The sequence below is a fragment of the Chelmon rostratus genome, chromosome 10 (genome assembly GCF_017976325.1).
Source record: "Chelmon rostratus isolate fCheRos1 chromosome 10, fCheRos1.pri, whole genome shotgun sequence".
NCBI lineage: Eukaryota > Metazoa > Chordata > Actinopteri > Chaetodontiformes > Chaetodontidae > Chelmon > Chelmon rostratus.
In genome coordinates this window covers 11,032,871-11,056,238 of record NC_055667.1, presented here as the reverse complement: position 1 = coordinate 11,056,238, position 23,368 = coordinate 11,032,871, and the positions used below count along the sequence as shown (strand labels likewise).

The window sequence follows — 23,368 nt, the reverse complement described above, 5'->3', positions numbered from 1 at the left end:
TGCATACACTCTAAACACGTGTGTGTGTGTGACTGCGCTCTTAACTACTGTGTTATTGCCGCTTCTCCGCTGTGTGTATGTTTGACATTTCATAATTGCATCATTACTCGCTCAGTCTCCTCCTGCAAGAAGTGGGTGCATTGCAATTTGCAACACATGCTACGAGCAGACAGACACTTGCCCTTGATTATGGACCTGGGTGGAATGGCTTCCTCATCAGGCTGTCTTGATTCACCCCAGCATGTGGGGAGACACATGCTGCTGTGGGGGAATCTAATTGATTGGATGGCACCCAATTCCCAGGTCCAAGTCTCCTCAGGCAGCCAGAGTGAATCCGTCCAAGTGAAGGATGAGCTTAGGCGTTGGTCGCTCCCCTAATAGATTGGCAGGAGCTTCCTCCCATATGCCTCTGGTGTCGTCCGCAGACATCTCCGGGTGCAAGTCGGCCAAACCACAGGGCAGAAAGTGACACCGCCTGGATCTTCACTGATTAGAAATGTGAGAATGGACCGAAGGAACGTGACACATCCTGCACCAAACTCCACATCCAATTTTCTCATTATCACACTTCCACTACTAAAACTGCACACTCCCCCTTTTCGTGTCCTGATAGATGGTTAAAAGGGATAACGTATCAGAAAAGCGGGGTAAAAAAAAGATGGTGGCGCTCGCCGACTTTGGTGTTTTACTACAAAAATCTTGTTCCAACAGGTCAGGCTCCCCTCTCTCGGAAAACACGAGTGCCATTTCAAAGATTATTGGATGAAAGTCTCATTTGCCCTTGGCTGCCAAAGATGACGTTGCCATGGAAACAGCTTCTACTGTTATCAATCATCGACTGTCTGGCAGGTAAACCACCTTTTTATATGAGTAATGATTCTTTATCGTTTGGACATTTACAGTTGCGGGATGATAGCTGAAGAGCCGAAAATCATGTCAGTGTCAGAGATGATAGGCTGGGCGCAGGTTTAAAGGAACACTCCTCAGTATTGACTTCCATTCACAACAGAGGTGCAATACTCTCAATCTTCCTCTTCACTGCTCTGTGACTATAACCTAATGGAGAGACATTCGCTGCTGTTTCCTCGTCTTTTACACTTTTCCTTCTTCCTTCCCTTCTCCTCTTTGTATAAAACTCAAGCAACGGAAAACGCAGAGCAAAGACTTTAGTTACTTAAAGAAAGGTGTTTATTAAAAATGTTCATCATAGCATTTATGCATTCATGTTCAGAACTGAGAGCAATTGCTTCTCTAAGTTCCCAGTAAATTGGAAACTTTTTTTGATGTATAATGTACAACAGTTTACCATGAATGATAAAAAAACGATCACGATTTTTATCTCTTTTATCTTTTGAAAATACAATCATTTTTAATTGCTGGAAAAGCAACATGTCCAATTTCAAAGTGACAGGAATGGCATCCTGCTACAGTGGTACGCTCTCAAGTGTTCATTTTATTCAATTTATTCATTGGGGAGAAGCTGCACTTTGCAACACCTGAAGATAATATGAAACATATTGAGTCATTTCCCATGTATAACAACGTCCAGCCTCCCGTCTTGAAAGAACATCCCTGTTACACCTGAAAATCCTATTTCGACCAGAAGAACGGAAAATTATGGAAGCTGTACTCTTTTGAAATGACACTTTTTTCTGTCGCTGTGCTCAGCCTGTCACTGTTTCTCTGACAGATTGTCTGGACAGTGGCTCATACCATGGTCCAAGATGGAGAATGGAGCCAGGTGACTTGTTCATTCCTGTAGACTCCATAGAAGAAGAAGCTACTCTAACCTGTGATGCAAAGGGAATCCCACCTCCTCAGTACAGGTAAGAGAACGTGCAAATTCAGGCTTGTATAAGCATTCAGAAATCTGTCAATTTTTGTGTACTTTGACTGTTAAATACATATAAAATATATAAAACAGCAACTCCAGTACAAAAACACTTTTTTCAAAGTCAAACCACGCTGTGTTGAGTTTCGTTTCCATTACCTGTTTAAATGTGCTGAGTTGTTCCGAGTCCTGCCTGAGACGGACCATCTCTGGAGTTGGGTCAAAGTGTGCCCATAGAATATATATAAACATGAAGGTAGCCTCATTAACGTCACCCATATGCTTCTGAGGAGCCATTGTGACGCTCATTGGCTGTGGCTCTGGCCATCACCATCCTGACTCCACCATTCCAAAAATGGGAGTGGAGCATGGGTGGGGCTGAGATGGGCTGAATGAAGCTTAGTAGCTGAAACGACTAGCTGTCTCCCAGAGCGGCATTCCCACAATTATGCATAACTAACAACATAATTAACATATCAAAATTCATCTCGTGTACAGTTGTCACAAATGGGGAAATTAGCTATAGAGACCAAAACGTTTTTTTGTGTCAGGCTCTAAACATGTTTACTTCTGCTGTAAAGTTGGGCATTTCACTATGGGAGTCTATGGGGATTGACCCTCTTTTGGAGCCTGCCTCAAGTGGCCATTTGAGGAACTGCAGGTTTTTGCACTTCCATGTTGGCTTAATTTTTCAGACCCAGGAGTTGCTAGTTGTGCATCCCCCGGCCACCTCCAGGCAGGTTGTGGTGACGTCACATGTCATCAGATGTCATCATTCACGGACGATTCAGTGACATGTTTATCAAGCAGTAAGCGGTCGATGTCAAGCAGAGTCGGAACAACAGCCTGAAAATCCAGACATCTTACAACACATCTTCACACGTTGTAGTGAACAAACAAATCCATTCTGCGCCGAGTCAAACCAAGCCAAGCCAGCATATGTGTATGGAAAAGGACTATTAGCGGGGCTCAGGCAGATAATCAGCTGCCGTCATGCGCTTTCTCCCTATTTTTGTCTTCATTTTCATCACTGAAAGCATTTTCTGAGCTGTCAGTGTCATAAGAGGACATTGTTTATTGTTAAGTACTGTGATCAGTGCAGGAAACATAGCATTTGGTTTAAAATTTGTTAAAAAAACAACAACAAACTTGTCATTCTTTGGTGCAAATTATTAAAAAACAAACATATATACATATAAATATATTATACATATTACTATCTTGTCCATTTTTGTAAAGCCCATTTCAATCATTTACAGGATTTATAAATTCCAAGAATTTTCACATGGAAGAGGACGGTGCTTGCTCCCCTTTTACTTTTCTCCAAATTAGACTAGAATGCATTAAGACACTGAGCAGTGGTGTCATTATGGCTTTACTAATTCCTATTGACTATCATGCTGTCAATCTGGCTCTTGTCTCGCCAGATATTATCTCAGGGACACACGTGTAGCATCCTAATGCATTTTAAATCTTCCCTTATAAAAAATGCCATTTATAGCAATGCAGGTTTCTCGAAGTAGCTGGCACCAACAGGCATTGATTACAAGTGTCTTTGGCGTTCAAAAAGTGGAATTACTGCAGCACAGACGAGCTGAATGATAATGGCTCATTATTTCAGGCTTTTCACATTCCTTGCCTAAGACCAGATATTTCCATGTACTGATTAAAGGTGAGATGAGCATGTTTAGCGTGGTGTCTTCTCAAGCTGGATGTGCTAGGCTCTGCATGCCCTCAGCACCTCTCTGGCTCCTCTCTTGAAGTGTAAATGGGCTCACACAGCTCCCTCCCCCTTCTTTTCCTTTTCTCTGCCAGTCACTCACAAAGAGATGAGACCTTCATAGTATGCACGCTGTAAGCGGCATAAAAACTCATGGCACAAAGCCACATCTTATACAGAAAAGCGCCGTCTCGGCAGCAGGTCATGAAAGGGATGCAGTTTTATAAATCTAAACAGAGGGTGACTTGTCTAACCTTTACGTGACCTGAGGTTTGCAGCCTGTGGCTCCGGACTGCGGGATCATCTGGAATACTCAAGTTTCTCTGTGGTCAGATGGTCCGACAACATGTGTTCACAAAATGAGTCTCAAGCAGAGTAATTCGGTTTTGGAGTTGCTCTTCAATCACCTACCTGATGGTCAGGGTAGCACTGAACAGCAGAGGCACTTCAGAGCGGGTCAGAAAGAGAGGAAAACGGTGACTCAGGCCTGGACACAAACACCTAAACACACACAGGCATGTAACACTAACCGATTCAACCCTTCAGGGATTCATTGTGCAGGCGGTCTCTCAGACTGTGTTGTCTTAAGAAGAAGTGCGGTTAATGTCAACGCGTGCAGAAACACGGCTATCAGTTCTAAGTGTCTAAAGCAGGGCTGCCAAAAATGAGGTTCAATTTGGCCCACCAGATATTTCTAAAAAAAAAAAATACAAATTGATAAAACAAAGAGGTGTTTATGCTGTTTTATTTTTTGCAACGTAAAAATTCCCTTCAAATATGTAGGCTAATTATTCATTATCTTTCATAATCCGAGCATGGCGGGCAGAGATACACAATGCACAGAGCCTGTCAGTACATTTTGCATCTCAGCAGTATAACACAATACAATAGGTGTTTGCTTTTGGCCAGTGGCCCGCCATTACGTTTCAGTTTTGGCTCTCCAAGGGAAAAAAGTTTGGGTACCTCTGGTCTAGAGCACGGCAGCGAGCACTCGTCAACATTCAGGGGTTTGGATGTATTCTTTAAGAAATTATTTTTTAAGCTAGACGTGAAAGCATTTGGAAAGTTGCCCGCCATGGCGCCACGTCTTTCATTTCCTCTTAAGGAGAGCAGAATAGAAAAATGTGGCTGAAGGAAGCAAATTATTTTCTGCGCTTTGAGACAACATTCTTGAAAAGTGCTCTGCCCTTGAACCCATCAATGCTCCAGTTTTGAATAGCATTTAAAAATAGATGAAGTGTTGTGCTGGTGGAGGAAGAAAGTCTTTTCTGGCCGAATAATGAGACTCGTTTGAATCAATGAATTAACCTTGCGTTTTTTCAGAGTTCTTTTAGGTGCTTCATTTATTTGATAGCACAATCTGAACTTGCTACACAAAGTATTATTTTTTAAATTCCCACGCCTGCTGAGTGTGGGAAAGATGTAATGGATGGTGAAAAGGAGTGTAAAAGGCATCCTTTGTTACATCAGCCCACTGTTACCTCTTGCCAAGTGCTAATGTTTTGTCCTAATGAGAAGTCAAAGGTGGAATAATGTCACATTATGTAAATATAATGTGGCAGAGAAGAGGTGATTATAGCAAAGACTGATGATAATATCTAGGATGGCGTCTGAAACCTTTATCTTCAGCTTCCCTTAAATAGCAGAGGACAGCTTTGTGTGTGATACTCCAAGATTAAACTTTAATGATCCCTGTGGGGAAAATGGGATCGCTGCAGCAGCAAAAAGTGATAGAGCAAAATAAAGAAAAATAGAATCAAACAGTAACATACAGTATAAATAAGGCATTTGCACGAAACATAAACAGTAACACTGTAACGTGTAAGTTAAACAAATGGCTCGGACGCATTGCAGCCGTATGCACTATTAGATTACAGGCATAAAAATCACAATCATGAAACATGCAGAATTGGACTGTAAAGAAAGCAAAAACGCAGACTACAGACACCATTCAAATGCTTGTCGTTACGTTGACCTCTGGCAGGTGTGCACACGTTTATCAGCTGTCTTATCCAAGTTACTTTGTATGGCTTAAGAAAAATACTCCTGTTTAAAACTTTGTCAGGAGTTGAAGCCCCTCAGGAAAAGAATTAATGGCAAGAATCACAACGAGTTCATGCTCCAAGCCGGTGAATTTCCTCTGCACCAGCACAAATATACAGTATATTATTCTGATTTAGAGTGAGTTAGTACAGTGAGTTGTGTTCTCAGCTCACCTCCTGTCAGACCACCTTGGATGGTAGAAAGAAATGGACAGTGTGTTTTGCCAGGGACTGATGGTGTCTCTGCCCTCACAGATGGTCATTGAATGGGACTCTCATAAATCTGGGCCTGGATCGCCGGCGGCGTCTGTCCGGGGGCAACCTCATTATAAGCAGTCTGGACCGCTACCAGGATGTAGGGATGTACCAGTGTATGGCGTACAACACTGTAGGAGCCATCCTCAGCAGGAGAGCGAGTCTGCAGTTTGCCTGTAAGTTGGTGCGAAGCTACATTAAATGCATGCGCACAAAGACCGACCACTTCACTTTTCGTCACTTTGCTCCATTAGATGTCGGTGGTGTTTTACTGGATGTGCTCAGGGGCAAAGAAGTCTACGAAACTGCTTCAGTAGCATATTGAGATGGACTGACGACTGAAGAAACAACATTTGCTTTGACTGGAGCACAACATGCCGCTACTGTTCCGTTATATATATGTTATTATAATGCAAAGCTGCACTGTTTATAAACTGTGACTTCTTTCACATCAAGTATCTTTGGTGAGCAAACACCTCAAATTAGTAAAGAAACGAGTACTTACTGCTTGTGCACTCCTTTTCCTGCTTGTGCACTTGCATTAAGGCTTCTATTCACGATCCCAACAAAACACCTTTTCTCGCCTTCTCCTTGCCGCGTGGGTATTTCGGGTTTTATTTGACAAGCTGTTAAGATATGCACGGCTGAGAAAATTAAATAATGACATTTAATAATAACTCAACAACAATGGGTCTTTGCAGAAATAGTGTCCTGGTTACACTGGATAATCTGCGCGTCTCACTGATAAGAGTTTTACCAATTTTCACCTTCAAATAAAAAGAGACCCAAGTGGCTGCAGCAAAGTCTGTGGATTATACAGAGGAGACTCCACGAGGGGTGAGTGGGAAGATGTGTGTGTGTTTATTCTGAGCCGGAGCCTTTCACTATTAACAAGCACTGGAAAACATACGTAGCAATATAAGGAATTCATTTTAAATACTTTTTTTGCGTTTTCAGCTTAATCTTGTTGTGTTATGGGTCCTATCCCATCATGCAATGCTCATGTGGTCGCACAGCTTTCATAGACTGGAGTTGTAACCTCTTCTTGGTGTAATATCAAATTTAGGGCCTGGGGTCAAACATCTGCACTGTACTTTGCTCTTTCCTGCCTGTCTCTGTCTCGGGCATCGCAGAGCTGCAGCGTGCCAGCGTCTCGCTGAGAGCTTCTGCTCAGCTCTCTGCCTCTCTGATATGTGAGATCCTGCAGCGATCTTTTGCTTTTTTCCCTCAGACTTAGATCATTTCAAAGTCCACACCAGAAGCGCGGTGTCAGTCCGAGAGGGACAAGGAGTGGTGTTGCTCTGCGGGACACCCACTTCCTCAGGAGGTAAACTCTCTGACCTTCGACTTAACCTCCAACACAGCACTTATTTCACGGCACGGCAGTATAATCTGGCCACCATTGATTTGATTTTTTAGAATTTAATGTCTCGTTGTATTGTGTCTGTCTTTGTTTGTCCTCCAGACCTGACTTATGCATGGGTCTTCAATGAGTACCCATACTTTGTTCAACAAGACAACCGGCGTTTCGTCTCCCAGCAAACAGGAAACCTTTACATTGCCAAGGTGGAGCCCTCTGACGTGGGTAACTACACCTGTGTCGTGATGAACAGCATCACAAAGGGCAAAGTTCACAGCTCGCCCACGTCCCTGATCCTGCGGACAGATGGTAAGACGACAGTTTACGGCCGTGATGTGACAAGTATGCCTTTCAGCCATGTATTGAGGACCTTCTCTTTCATGGTGCCTTTAATCATCATGCTAGCATGAGTGCTCTTTGTCCTGTCGTGCCTCGCTGCGGTTGAGTCACCGAGTGCTAATGCCTGTAAATAAATAGTTGCTCCCCAATGTAGGCCAGCAAACAAAGCACCCAAATCCCGTCTTTGCTGACTTAGCTTTCTTATAATTCGCATCCCCTTTAAAAGCTTTCCCTGTGCTTTCACATGAGTTCTCAGGCCGCTCCTCGCTGGTCTGTTGTTCTATTCTCTGTTATGCTTTCATGGAAAGAGTGAATAAAAATTGCCTTCAGAATGAATTAAACATGAGCTATACGTCATTGGACCATTACATTGAGTGTTCTGGTGGCTCAACCAGTTAGTTTCCACTCAGTGTACTGTACATGTAGCTGCATAAATTTAAATCCCATCGCATCACTGTTAGATCCCTGTCTCGACCTGTCTTCCCTGAGTACTGATATTAACAATAAAGTACCAGAGGTTGGGAACCGCTCACTCAAGCTTTTAGATAACAGCCAGACTAGCTGAAAAAAAGAAGAAAAAACCAACAACAACAAGATTTCAAATCTAGTCCGTCTATTCCGCCAAGAGGAGATTTGAGTTCTTCCTCGCTGGTGTTTCACTGCACCCTGGCGACTGCACACTTCAGTGATGTACCACTTTGAGTTTACCCATGAGAGAATGTTCTTTGCTCAAAGAACAGTCTCTCATGGTCACACTCATGTGCCTTTTATTTCTCCTCTGTTAGTTTTACAGTGCTATTGTTTGGTCCATAATGCAAGCCATATTGCTTGTAAGTCATGAATAATGGAGGACTGAGCAAGTTCTTGTGCTTGCTCTTCATAGGAGTGATGGGTGAATACGAGCCGAAAATAGAAGTTAATTTCCCAGACAATGTACCCGCCGCAAAAGGATCAACAGTTACGCTGGAGTGTTTCGCCCTTGGGAAGTAAGCTGGATTCCTTGAAGCATGTTTTCAATCTTCTGCTGTCTTTCATTCCAGATGAGGAACCTCTGAATTTCTGTAAAGTAAAGTTACAGCAGCACTTATATTTCTTAGAGTGCGGCATCGAGCCGTGATTGGTTTGAAAACCATGTGAGACGGCTTTTTGTCGTTGTTGTCGGATTGAGCTAACTCCAAACCATTCATCCGCAAAAAAATACCCTGAATAGGCTTTAAGCTCCATCAGGCACTTTATTGCAGGATTATTACAGACTCCTGCAACCTGAGCGACAATCTTAAATGTGAATCACGACTTCACGCTCAGGGTTCTTTCCTCTGTGCCTTCCAGCCCCGTGCCAGAGATCACCTGGAAGAGGGCTAACGGCGTGCCCTTCCCCAGCAAAGTCAAAATGAAGTACTCCAATGCCGTGCTGGAGATCCCCAGCTTCCAGCAGGACGATACAGGAGGATACGAGTGTGTGGCGGAGAACAGGATGGGCAAGAACACAGCCACTGGTCGACTGGCCTTCTACGGTACTAAGACCTTTGTTTACAACACAAAAAACATTGTAGAGCCATCAAGAATTATTAAGAGCTTCTATGCAGCCTGTTCTGCATTTAACTCTGTTAACATGTGGCAACAATTGGTTTAAGTGCTTAAGAATTGTTATTTGGTAACAGAGCTGCAACGATCAGTCGATTCGTTGATCAGTCGATCCAACGAAAATTAGTCGCCAACTATTTGATAATCCGTTAATCACTTTAGTTGTTTTTTAATGCAAAAAAAATCAAACATTTACTGCTTCCAGCTTCAGAATTTGCTGCTGTTCTTTGTCATTTACGACAGCACATGAGGAGTTTTTGTGTTATGGACTGTTTTGGACAAACAAAGCAACCTGAAGACGTCACTTTGGGCTCGGGGAAATTATGATGAGTGTTTTTCACAATTTTCTAACAGTTACTACATTAATCTTTAAAATTATCATCAGATTAATTGACAATGAAAATAATCTTTATTTTAGCCGTATTTGGTAACATGATAATTGCAATAATTTTAACCGCTGGTCGTAATATACACAGCTGGAAAAGTCATTATCTTCTTCCCGGATGAGAAGTGCTGTTGGTAATAATTTTACCGCAGTTGTTACATTTCTGGGTTCTTGGCTTAGTTCAGCCGTGAATTTTGGTGAGAGAGGGAAAATGACACTTGTGAAATTGGAGCTGACGTTATGTACAGTGCCTGCGAAGTGAGCCGTGTTTATTATGGGCACAACACTCTGCCCATGAAAATTCCTGAAAAGCTGTAAATATGTAAGAGGCGAGATGCAGGAGGAGTTGTGTTCTGGATCGGACAGGGCTGATGTTTATTATACACAGAATTAAGGTGACAGGTTGGGGTGAGCTGTGGTGTTGGGTGCACTTTAGCCGTCATGAGAGCTTCCTGCTTTGTGCTGCAGTCTGTGGTGCTAATCTTGCGCTGCCACAGGCGGCTGACGCCTTTCATTGATAAAGCTGAGTGATACATTCACTCCTCTCGCCTCTGTCCCCTTTAAAGACAAACCCATTCTTCAAAGGTTTTTTATGATTTCCTCTTATTCCAGCTGTCAATCTGCACATGCTTTCCTTTGAACTATTTTGGATGCGGCATATTTAATGAGATCATTCCGCTCCTTCAGAATCTGCTTCTCGTCTGATATTTTACTGGAGTGTATTTCTGTTCCCTCAGCCAAGCCTCAGTGGATCCAGGCCGTGAAGGACACGGCCCTGGCCATAGAGGAGAGGCTATACTGGGAGTGCCGGGCCAATGGGAAGCCCAAACCCTCCTACACGTGGCTGAAGAACGGCCAACAGCTTCTCTCAGGGGTAAATTACAGCCTGTCTTCTGCCACCTACCAATATTTCATTTTAAAGACTTAATCTTCAGCTTCAGCTGATCCGTTCATTTTAGAGAGCCTGGCTTCACACACGTTGCTGTTTTTCCAAGTGCAATTTCGAGTGAGATCAGAGGAGAGTGTAAACATCTTGCAGAGGTGTGCCAGTGATGAGACTTGGATGTAACTGTCTCTTATTCCGCTCTACCTTGGCAGATTACACAGTCTTAGAGAGTGGATCAGTGTAGTCCCTGCGAGATTGCTCCATTTCATCTGAATGGAGTCAGTGGTTGCTTTTCATTATTCATGGTGCATGTTTAAGCTCCTCCAGATTTAGGGACAATGGACTTAATCTTCTGTGAAATATACTGTATATAGCAGCGCACCTTACTCCAGACCACCAGAGAAATACATGCTGTCTTGTGTATTTTGAGATCCATAGCTTGAAACTTAATTTTCCTGCATTTAATAAGGCTCGGGGCAAGGCTTCTTCTTTTGAGTTTGACTGCGAATATAACCCGTCTGATTTTATTATTAAAAAGACATTTTTTTAAATGTCATTCTCTAATTTGATTTCAAGAATATATTCAGGGTTGCAACATTTAGAATATGATTGGCAGTTTTATCATTTTTTTCATTATTTTTGTTTTATATGTATCACATATGGCTTATGAGGAGCAAACTGTTGTCTAAATTTAAAACATATAGTTCAATCAAAATGTTTTTGGGGGTGAATGTGACAGCGTTAAGGTCCAGCGTGTAGGATTTAGTGGCATCTGGCTTTGAGGTTACAGATTCACCACCTGAGCACCCCTTGTCTCACCCTCCTATGGTGGAGTCAGTGTTTGGTGTGTCCATTCTGGGCTACTGTAGAAACATGGTGGTCACCACAAAAGAGGACCCTCTGTAAATATAAAGATTCTCATTCTCAGGTTACAAAAACATCATATTTTCAGGCGATTATACGCTAATCAAAACTTAACTGAATACTATATTACATTTCTGCCAATAGAGCCCCCTAAATCCTACGTACTGGTGCTTTAATCCTCACAGGCAAAACAGAAACTATCTAAGCTGCGTTTTGTTTTATGGTTCAAACGAAATCTGTTTTGACAAACTCCGTTTTCACTGCCAGGTATTAGTCCTGACAACATCAGTTTAGGCATCAACAGGCCCAACTGACACACTGTAAGGCTGGTTTACATGATGGTGAGAAGAAGCATACTGTATATGGAAAACAAAAATGTGGTTTGTGCTCTGACTGATTCATTCTCCGCAACATAATCCTGATTTGATCTGCACCCATTGACAATGCGTCTCACCCAATCCGACGGTTATTGAGCTTTGCCAGAGCACACTGAGCAAAGCGAAAGCCACCTTTAAGTCTTAAGCAATAATTGCTTTCTTTCATCCTTTTCTTCACAGGACAGAATCCATGTGGAGGATGGAGTCCTGTCGGTGTCAGTGCTGACACTATCTGACGCTGGCATGTACCAGTGTGTGGCTGAGAATAAACACGGCGTCATATATTTTGCTGCTGAACTAATGGTTTTAGGTAGGATGGCATTTATCTGTCGCTTAAAGCCTCAAATCGTTGTTGCCAAAGAATCTTAAAGGTCAATTTACTGTCATTCTTAAAGGTTGTCTGGATTAGCGGATAATGGGGTCAGCGAGGACGGTTTTGTGGGGCCAAACACATTTAACAAATCATTTTTCCCTTGGTGATATCCTGATTTATTTTGATGTTATGTTGGGGAATGGGGTGGTGGATACAGAATTCCCAGTTGAACAGAAAACATGATCTTTTGCACAAAAACCAATCAAGAGTAACAACTTTTTGTTCAGATTTCTTCATAAATCCATTTCACACACAGATAAATCATCAGCAGTGATTCGGTTTTAGATTTATTTGATTCCCATCCCAGCTGTTTAAAACGTCAGTCTTAATTTCTTTAGCATTTGATGATTTTCACAGATCAAGCTGAAGCATGCTTCAGATGCCCTGTGAGGTTTGCTGCAGCCTTGTACTAAAGTCAGTTCACTGTCTCCCATCAGCCTCTCCTCCAGACTTCACAGGGAACGTCCTCAGAGCTTTGCTCAAAGCCAAGGCAGGAACTACTGTGACGTTAGAGTGTAAACCCCAGGCCTATCCCATCGCCAGCATTTTGTGGAAGAAAGGAAACCTGCCCATCCACACCAATGACAGGTAGTGACTGAACGAGGTGTTCCTGCATGAGTTCTGAAACTGCTTTTATGATGATAGAGCAAAAAATAAATAAATAAAAATAAAAATTTGGTGGCTGTTCAAAGTAACGACAGCAACGTACACAGATAATTCAGTCAATTCAGTGTTTTCTCTGTGTAGATCAGAGCAGCTGCGTTATTCATCCCACCTCATTTGGTCACACACATGATCGCTGACATGTAGACGAATCCAGAATCAGAGTTGTTGTTGAAATGATTCGTTTGTTCTCGCAAATTGGATCATAAGCTGCCGTCTCTGTTTGTACGCTCCTCTAGGATCACACTGTCCCCGGATGGAACGCTGAGGCTTGCCAACGTGAGCAAGTCTGATGCAGGCAGCTATACGTGCTTCGCTCGGAATAGATTTGGCATGTCGAGTACAACTGGAAGGCTCCTTGTTACCGGTGAGCTCCGCTGTTAAATAGCAGAACGCTTGCGCGCCCCACTTAGTAAGCAGAATTTATTGCTCAGTATGGATTAACACAGGAGAGAGCTACTGTACCGCGAGGACTTGAGTCAATAACTAGTGGGTAGAAAACATGAACAGAGTTTGGGTTTTGCTCTGAGGAGCGCGTCAAAACTAAAAGAAGTCTCTCTCTTTGAGGGGCTAAACATCTTTGCATAATTAACAGCCTTAAATGTTTTTAGACTAATTTAAATGTGATTTTCTTTGCATATTTATTTATTTGAGGGGGTGTTATCCTTACCGACGCTCCACTGCAACTTGAAAAAAAACAAAAAAAAAAACCCTCGTGTCGTTCAGTTATTTTATTGAGCTGTTTTGTTTGGCTGCATTTTGCAGCGGCTGCAATAATGCACTTGGAAGGTGTTTGAGAAAATACTCGATCATTGTTTTCCTCAAAGCAGCTGAAACAGCCAATTTACTGCAACAAACCAAAGTGCCCTGAGTGGAAGCAATGAAAGCGTTAGCGGGGAGGTGTTAGAGATGCTGTTATTGTGGAGCGTGTGTTTCCAGAGGAGTGATAGTTGTGACTTCTCTTATTGGTTTTATTAATGTGCTGAATGCTATTGTCTGCTGCTGTAAGTGCCAAGGCCAGTCATATTTTTACATGACTGTTGTTCATTTTTTTTTTAAGAACTGGGAGGTGGGGGCGGGCGGGGGACACCCTACATTTTTTTTGTCCCTTGACAGTCTGTGTAAGGTAAGAGTACAAGCCCTCTTCCTTTGTGCTGTACCTCCTTTATTTGATTCCAGGAGATTCATTATCTTGACTTTTGAAGCACAGCAGACTTAGCCAAATGATTGCTATTGTACACTTTGAAGCAGCGCCCCTCATTTTTGTTCTGGATGCACAGAGAAGCCCATTACATGAAGTTTTATCTGATCCACAGTGTATTGTAATTGCTATCAGGATTTCAGAAGATTATTCTAGCTGTGTCGGCTCGGAGTATTAGGCCATTTCAGTGGTGGCAGGCTTCATGTTATCACATTATTCGACTAAGACTTTCATGAAACCCTCCTCTGTACAGATAATGCTCCTCTGCCTGTGACTTAGTGTATTAAAGACTCACGCTGTATCAGTAGTGTGCCTCTGTTTCAGAGAAGCAACAAAGCGCTGCTCATCTCATTGCAACAAGTGAGCAGAACTCATTTCAACTTAGGGGGCGACCATGAAGGCTGAATGCGCTATGCCGCTCAAACAAATACAAGCCCGGGCTACTATTGGAAGTTTTACCATATGATCAGTATAACGTTAGCTAGCAAGCTAGCTACCTCTAAATATGAATCCATCCAGGGGATAAGTTAATCAATTAATGGTTATGTTTTTAAAGCTTTTATTCTGGTGATGGGTTGACTTCATTTGTTTGAACAAAATTAGACTAGCGTTGTTATGGATCCCAGGGCTGTTCTTGGCAGATCTCACCCAACTCTGCCTCTGATTGGTTGCCTTCGTTGGTTCTGTTGGTTAGTGCGGTTGGTTGGGGTTAGGGTAAGAATATTTGTCAGCCAATCAGAGGCAGAGTAGTGTGAATCAAAGGCACAGTAAGGCGGGTCCTGACAAGAAAAGCAGTGAGATCTATAATAACAAAAAGCAAGTGCTACAGGGAATCTGGGAAACAAAGTCCAATAGCAAGTAAAGGTATCAGGATGGAGTAAATCACAGTAAGTAAAACATTATTTCTCAAATTCCCACATAGGATACACAGGGGGGACATAAACAAAACCTTGAAAAAGATTTGCGTTAATGTGGCAATCATTTCAAAAGTGGAATAATTTGTTGGATGTTTTTCAGAACTTGGAGGGGATCAGCACCCAGGTGTGGTCTCATGTTCTGAGTGAGATTGGCAGCTTCCCGGGTCAAAAATCAGTCCCTCTCACAATGTTTTTTTTTTCTGCCGCAGATCCAACCAGAATCACCCAGGGACCGGTGGACATGGAGATCATTGTGGGCGAGAGCATCGTGCTACCCTGTCAGGTTGCCAGTGACCCCGTCCTAGACGTTTCTTTCTCCTGGGCCTTTAACGGACAGCTCATCTCCAAGGGAGACGGTCACTTTGAGCTCGTGGGTGGGGTGAGTGACCGCAGTCATATTTCTTCAGAACGTGCGAATGGGCAGTTGGCACCTCTTCCCATCTTGCTTCACTTCATCTCTGCCATTAGTTAAAAGAGACGGCTTGTGGTTTGACATGGAAGTATCTCTCGGAGAGATTTACTGTGGCTAGTTTTGCTGCAAAGGGTGTGATACCATCCTTCTTGAAATCCTTAAAGTCTCCTCGGTGGCATGATAAGCGGTGGGAATGTGGAAATCTTTGGAAGGAAGCGCCATAAGATCATTCAACCCCCCTCTAAGCTTCCACTTGTACTTTTGTGAATGGGAGCCTGTCGGTTGGTGTGTCAAAACATACTTCCTACATAAAAATCATCATGTAGGTAATGCGTTCGTTGCTCAGCCATTGTGACAGGTTGTCATCTTTTTGAGTACCCTTCTCCTACCGGAGCTCAGCCCTCTGAAGTAATCTATTTTTAATACTTTTGGCTAGTCTTGAATTCTTTTCAGATCGTACTTTGACATAGCCTGCTGCACTGCTCCTTATAACTGAAAGGGGATACACATCATTAGAGGTGTCTTTTAAAGAAGTGAAAGCATGGCAGAGCCCCAAATGACAAAACACTTTCAGAACAGCCTCACACCCTTCGAGATTAACCATTCTTCCTGTGCCTGTTTGACTGACAATGTTCTTATCTGAAAAGAGACTCCTTCCCTAGCAATGCTAGAATATCCCCAGTCCAAAGAGATTATCAACTTAACTTTGCTGCTTCAAGGAATTTAATTTCCATAATTAAACCACGTTGGCTGTTCTGCCACATTTCCCTGCCGATGCCAAGAGAACGATTTCACCACTAATTTACCATTTGCTGCTTACGGGTGTCCTCTCAGATGAGAATCTGGAGCGCTTTTTTTCCTCTCCAATTGAGCAAAAACCGACTGAACTCAGTAGTAATAGCTTGTTTGTGTAGTTTTCTTGCAGCAGGTCCTGAGGGTCATGGCGATGACCCCTACAAAAAGCACGTAAAATTGCTGAGGCCTTGTCAAACACAGAAACTCCATTTGCTGCATACAGTTTTTTGTGAATTCTGGCCTTGATCCTTTCACCTGAGCTGATCTTGGACAGCAGTGTGTGACTAAAAGGTTCTGTCATATTCAGAAATTTTTCATTATGTTTGCCTTTATGGTTTTTGCTGCATGAACTGTCAGGCGATATGTGTAAAATATCAGTGGTGTAAAATATCTTCTTTCAAAAAAAATGTCTGATTTTCCTCTGCAGAGTCCCAGCTAGATAACTGCAGGATCTGCAAACGCTTTTGGCACCACTATTTACTACACCTTATATATGCTTCGCTACATTCTTTAATAAGCTGTCACAAGGTCTGTTATCTTTCATGCTACATAAAGCTTTCGTTCCTCCTTGGTAGAGAACAGCAGGAGATCTGATGATCAGGAACATTCAGCTTTACCATGCCGGCAAATATATCTGTGTGGTGGACACGGACGTGGAGAGCTTGTCAGCCGTGGCTGTATTGATTGTGAAAGGTAAGAAAACCTCCTCTCTGCTCTGCAGCCACTAATTAAAGCAGGGCTTACTGCCAGGATTGTTTCTGGGTTTCTCTTTTAAAAAAAGGTAAATTAAAAATCTAGAATTCAGTGTTAATGGCAAATGGACTGCACTTATATAACGCTTTTCTACCTCAACAGACAAAGCGCTTTACAATTTGCCTCTCATTCACCCATTCACACACACACACACACACACACACACACACACACACTGTGTGTCACACTGGGAGCAGCGTGGGGTTCAACGTCTTGCTCAAGGACACTTTGACATGTAATAGCTGTAAAGTTGGTGATGAATGTAGCCACAATAAAGAGATGTCTGCATTCTGCAAAGGTTACCAAATAAAGCCTTCTTTGCAAAAAAAAATAAAATAAAATAAAAGCAAAAGAAAACATTTCTGTGGACAATCTGTGGATATGCTTTGCTGAGAATATTAAGAATGATGACTGTCAGGGCACGCAATGTTCATTTGGGCTTTTAAACCGAAATGGGGTTTGTTTCAGCCGGTGATTGCAGTGCCACCAAAATGCCCATATTCTCATGAAAATCGTTCCAGATGTCATCAGAGAGTACACAGTTTTCATGTCCTGCTTATTTCTAGTAGCAATCGCTTGATTACATCAAATAGTGGAGGCTTGCTTCTCTTTTATATTGCTTTCAGAGATGTTTGTGGAAGTAGAGAACTTGACAAAACTGTGTGAAATCGTAGGAATATCAGCTATTTTTGTTTTTCTCTCTTTCTCTCTTTGTTATGACCAATTTCCAATATTGTTGCAATGAACTTGACAGTGGAGTTCTTCGATGCCTGTCTGAGCTCACTCGTGCAGTATGTATAGCTCCATAGAGACGCAATTGTCAAGAATTACATTGAGCAGGACAAAACAGAATAACTTTTGTAATGTGTTTCGGGGAATGGCAGGTTTGGATTGCACGCATGGTGCGAGGATGGATGTTTCTGGCTTTGATCAATAAGCCAAATTGCCCAGCAAATTGACACTAAGCAAATATGCTAAATGTCAGATGAGGTGAGGGATGATTTTGGTGTCAAGATTTGAAATGGTTTGGATCCATAACTTTATCTTGTGAGGATACCCGCCAGTGATTCAGCTGAAGATCTTCTAGGCAAATGGCATTAATAAGCGCTCCTTTCCAAATGGCTAAGAACTAAGTGGAAATAAGACTATTTTTCAAGTGGAAGCAATATCAAGCCCCTGGAAATGGATTGGCCCTAGTATTGACTGGAGAGAAACTTGTCTGTGACTCAGATTGTGCATTATTTACACTTCCTGCTCACGGCAGCTGTCATGGATGTCTCATTGCTTGGATGGAATGGCTTCAAATGCTGGGCGACAAAGCATGAAGCTGAATAGAAAACCAGTCATGGAGGCTGAAGAATGGCTTTGCTTGCCCACAACTGCAAACCTCTAAAAAGCATCGATTTGACTATCCAATCTAGCAGCCAGTCATTATCCTGTTTGAAACCCCCACTGCCTTTATACCTATAACCTATAAAGGACACAAGTAGCTCTTTCATTGTGCAACACCACACATACAGCATATTAACCAGCCAAGACTCAAGCTGTGCTCACGCAAATTATAAACCTGATTCCAAAAAGGTTGGATGCTGTAAAACGCAAATAAAAACAGAATGCAGTCTGTTCCTGAGCACATGTGCTAATATCCTTTATACAATCATGTGTTATTTAATTTCCCTGGTGTGGGATTAATAAAGTTTTATCTTGTGTTCACACAGTGGTGAACCTCGCTCCATCCTCACTTTTGCACGACTGAGGATGCCCCTTTTCATACCCAATCATGATACTCTCACCTGTTACCAATGAGCCTGTTCACCTGTGGAATGTTCCAAACAGGTGTTTTTATAGAATTCCACAACTTTCCCAGTCTTTTGCTGCTCCTGTCCCAACGTTTGAAGCGTGTTGCTGCATCAAATTCAGAATAAGAGGATATTTAGAAAAAGCTGATGAGGTAAAACATTAAATATATTTTCTTTGTACTGTTTTCAATTGAGTATGCAAATATATATATATATATATATATATATAAAAAAAAATATATATCAAAAAGGATCAGCAAATGGCCACATTCTGTTTTATTTATGTTTTACACAGCATCCCAGCATTTTTGGAACCGGGGTTGTACAAAGAAAGATGTTTTCTCACTTACCTCTAGTGGTGTTAAGCCATGCAGGTAGTTTTATTTGCCTGTTTTGTAACATATCCATCTCAATACAATTGGCAATAATCAGTGCCATGTACTCAGATCCTTAGCAACACAACAATTAAAAAAGCACTCCATTATAAGCAATGCATTCAACGTCCTACTTCCGTAAAAGAAAGTGCAATCAGCAAAATGTCCTTAAAGTATCAAAAGTAAAAGGACTAGTTCTGCAGTAAAATGTCCTGAGAGTGATACATCATTATATGTTATATAAAATTATTCGATCATTAATGCTGATGCACCAGTGTGTAAGCACTGGATGTGGCTGGTTATAGCTACTCGTTTCCATCCTCAGGGCGGGGCCCCTCCAAAGAGTAGCAAGATAAAGCTGAGGGGTTGTAGAATGATTAATGGGGTAGAAGAGCAGAAAAGAACAAAGTTCTGCTCCATATTTTTTAATCTTTCAAATTTATTTGTCTCTAATCTTTGCTTGCTTTAGCAGTAACCTCCGGGACCGAAAAACTGCAGTTCCTCGAACGGCCACTTGAGGCTGAGGCAGTCCCCATAGACCCCCATATTAAAATGGCCAACTTTACCAGCAGAAATAAACAATATCTCACCCTTCTCAATTATATTATGGCTTAAAGTTATGCACAGTTATGGGAATGGCCACTTTTGTGGAGTCAGGGACCGCCAAGATGGCAGTGGCCAGAGCTACTGTCACTGAGCCTCACAGACATCGCGGAGACTACATCCATGATTGTTATCGTCTATGTTTATTGGGAAATATTGGATATTTTGACCTCTTTGGCCCACACACTGTTACCATAGTTTAGAGTGGAACAACTCACAGACAATGATTACGAACTAAACAGTGCTTTCTTGTAAGGGGTCACAAGCCAAAAAGATTGGAAACCACTGCTGTAATGCTCAACACTGTGTTGTATTTTATCTATTTAGTATTTTTTTTACATCAAGTCTTGATCTGCGAAGTAACTGTAACAGTCTGATTATTGTAGTAGAGTAAAATGTACAAGATTTCCATCTTAAAACGAGTAGAGTAGAAGTAAGGAGTGTGATAAAATGGAAATACTATTTCAGAGTTGTGCTCCGCTACAGTACTTTTTCAGAGGAGGTGCTCCTGTCCCTGCCTGGCTAATCAGCAGGACATGCTGTTTTCATTGGAACTACTTCCCACCAGACAAATTGTCCTGTGTTGTGTGTATTATCCAAAGCAATGGGGACACTGGAAAGAGATGTTGCTGTTGAATTTTTTAAAACATCATTTTTCAAAGCTGTGTGCACCATAAAAAAAAAAAAAAATCCATTCACTCGCATTTATTTTGGGGTGGAGGCAGAAATCTTGGAGAGAAAAGCTTGACAAATAAATCCCAAACTATCTGCGTGGCTATATACTGCAAGAGGCAGCTGAGAATACACTGCAGCAGAATCCAGCTTCCCTCGGTGGCTGCATTTACATGCACTCAAAAAAATGCATGTTTAATGTTAAGACAACAGCGTGAATAATGCAGGACTCATTTAACTGTGATAATGATTGTGTTAATCACTGGCTGTGTCAGTGTGATTGTGCTTTCATCTGGAGCGAGTGCGATCGCAGCAACATAAGTGGTCATTTATGATCATACTATCAGTCTTGCTGATTATCGGTGTTATTGGCGATAGACGTGTTATTGCGATCATGTAATATTAGCCAGTGATGGTAACTCTGTCGTTTTTCAGGGTGCTTTTTTCGCACCCTGTCTCACTCCACTCCTCTCGCAGCACTGAAGGTCAATGATAATAGCTCCTGACACAAAGACTCTTGAGTGATCATCTGGGTTCTTGTTTTTTTACAATGGCAGTGGAAAATGTTTTTGATGCCACTCCATGAGGCCTCACAAACACTCCACTGGGTGGTGGTGGTTACAGAGAAGGTCATGTTATACAGATAGCATCACGGTCATTAGCATTCAAACCACTTTGCGAGCACTCGAGCTTGTTTGACAGTTACATCATCATCCTCGTCATCACCCTTGAAGACGGTGCGTAGGGAAACACACAGCACCGTGCAAATATGTGTTTTCCCATTATTATTTCATCACTTTTATCGCATACTCTGATTTAGATTCACTTCTGACACGTGTGACATATATTACAAATTTGGTTAATATTCAGTTCAGATCAAAATAATATTACCGTGTCTGTAAGTATTCATAACACAGCCAGATATTAACTTGCCCTGTGCCAAGTTCACAATAAGAGCCCAGACAGTCTGTCCATATTAATAACAGATTATTTGAACACCCTCAAGACAGTGACAACACCCTCTTGCCTCAGCCAATGAAATATAATTAAGAGGATAAGGAATTGATCCTTGATTGTGTGCTCCATTAATATGTATTAATGAGGCCAGTGTATTAAAGGTTTTTTTGATCAAGAGCTGCTAATGAGTTTTACAGAGATCAATATCTCTAAAGCCAGAGCTTCCAGGCCAAATGTATGTGGGTTGCACATTAAAGGCTTCTGTAAACAAGAAAATGTAGTCCAGCATTTACTTCTTAACATGCGTGTTGAGCAGAGTCTGCTAAATATTTATGCAAACACGCATTTAAACATGTAGCACATACATAGTGCATGAGCCGTAAACACAAAAGCTCTGTTTTTTTTTTAACCAAAGCATTGATTGTTTATTAAAAAAACCATTTAATGCTTTAATAATTGGAATGTTTGGCTTCAGATTAGAAGCCACTACAGAGCCGGCGAGCAGCGTGAGCAGGGCTAGGGGCGTTGTTATTCTGCGGTCTGTCTCGCAGCTCTCCAGTGGTCTATTATTTCTGATGAGCCGACACATTCATTAGGACAGGAAACAGTAGATGAGGCTAAAGTAAAGCATCACACCACTTAATTGGTGGGATAATGAAAATAAATGATAAAACTCTGGTTCTTCAGGACTATGAGGCCCTTTTTCATCTCTTACCTTTTAATTCGACTCCCTGCATCTACTTACGTCTGCTGTTTTATCGATCAATTACCAGGAGGGCCGTGAAAGGGGAGGATTACAAGTTCAGTGCATATTGGAGGATAAATCTTGAATTCATTTTTAATTCCTTATGAAGGGCATAAGTTCTCCTCAAACTCAAAGCTTTTTAAAAATGTTTTGCTCCTGTTATCATTGATTTCAAGATACAGAGGCTTTCAACTAATCTCTTGTAGCAATAGTGTAGCTGTTCATGTTTTTTCTTGCAGTATGTGAGAGTACATACAGCTACGTCCACATTCTGTAGTCTCGCCTGCGCCTCTGCATGTGCCAGTGCCTCACAGTGTGTGTTCCCGTGATTGAGCCAGGTCCCCCCAGCCCTCCAGACTCTGTGACGGTGGAGGAGGTGACAGACAGTACAGCCCAGCTGGCCTGGAGCGCCGGCAGAGACAACGGCAGCCCCATCACCAATTACCTCATCCAGACCAGGACTCCCTTCACTGTGGGCTGGCAGAGGGTTAACACAGGTAGGCAGCACGCGAAGATGAATTTTCATCTCATGCCACATGTGATGCTACTCAGGTAATTCATGGTTCCCCTCAGGGAAATTCTCTTACAGCTGCGAGGTCAGGGTGTAGGGTCAGCTAGGGAATGAAGGCTCTGGAGACGGGAGGGTTTCAAGGTCCCCCCCAAGAGAGCTAGAGGTTATTGTTTCTGCCTTTACATGATCTCATTTGAACCACTTTAATGACCTCTACGCCTGCCTCGGCCCTCAAACCAGAATCCTTTTCATCTGCTTAAACCAGCGGTTCTGAAACTGGGGGCCTAAACATTAAACTAATTTGAGAGAAAATGATTTATTCAGGGAAAATAAGCAACCAAGAGTTTGCTGATGCTGTCATGCTATCAACCTTTATCTCACTAAAATTTAACTTGGATCCTTTTTTATTAGTCGCTTCTCCTATTCGTCTCCTATATATTAATGATTTAATGCATTTTTAAGTAGGGGACATTTACTTTTTTTGGCTTCTGAGGGGGAGTTTGAGAACCGCTGCCTTAAGATGAGTCAAGTCCGTTTGGATGGCATCTAGCTCCTGTTGTTCCTGTGGAGGTGGAAGGCACATATTGCAAGTTGCTTTGGACAAAAGCAGCTGCCAAATCAATGCAATGTAATGAAATCTATTTATTTTATCAGCTATTTTTAGACAAAAAAGAATCGTAAATGAGCCACAGTTTGTTTTGGATTTCCAGCTCGCAGCTTTGCCGTTAGTGTTGACTCTTACTGCTCCCGTTAGCGTTGATTTTGTCAGGTGTTTTCAGCGAAAAAGCGTAGAAAATCCACTTAATGCTCTCTGCCTGAAGACCTTTTTCACCACAACCAGCTGGTGGACATATAGAGGTGCAATTAGCTGCTAAAGAGCTTTTTTGTGAGCTGGTGGAGACCAAAAAAGGAGCTCAAAGGAGAGAAAATATCCATCTTAGAATTACCAG

The 23,368-nt window shown here is 42.1% G+C and overlaps 1 protein-coding gene across 1 annotated transcript in view; it reads left to right on the top strand.

Annotated features, from left to right (window-relative positions):
• Window positions 1-423: 423 nt before the first annotated feature.
• Window positions 424-23,368, top strand: part of cntn3a.2 (contactin 3a, tandem duplicate 2) — a 29,100-nt gene continuing 6,155 nt past the window's right edge. The window contains exons 1-15 of the mRNA XM_041945450.1: window positions 424-498; window positions 712-849; window positions 1,691-1,826; window positions 5,849-6,024; window positions 7,080-7,175; window positions 7,314-7,517; window positions 8,431-8,533; window positions 8,877-9,061; window positions 10,254-10,390; window positions 11,824-11,953; window positions 12,454-12,604; window positions 12,919-13,046; window positions 15,007-15,176; window positions 16,580-16,697; window positions 22,246-22,404. Coding sequence (XP_041801384.1) covers window positions 795-849; window positions 1,691-1,826; window positions 5,849-6,024; window positions 7,080-7,175; window positions 7,314-7,517; window positions 8,431-8,533; window positions 8,877-9,061; window positions 10,254-10,390; window positions 11,824-11,953; window positions 12,454-12,604; window positions 12,919-13,046; window positions 15,007-15,176; window positions 16,580-16,697; window positions 22,246-22,404 — 1,948 coding nt within the window. The 5' untranslated portion in view covers window positions 424-498; window positions 712-794. The remainder of the gene's footprint in view (window positions 499-711; window positions 850-1,690; window positions 1,827-5,848; window positions 6,025-7,079; window positions 7,176-7,313; window positions 7,518-8,430; window positions 8,534-8,876; window positions 9,062-10,253; window positions 10,391-11,823; window positions 11,954-12,453; window positions 12,605-12,918; window positions 13,047-15,006; window positions 15,177-16,579; window positions 16,698-22,245; window positions 22,405-23,368) is intronic.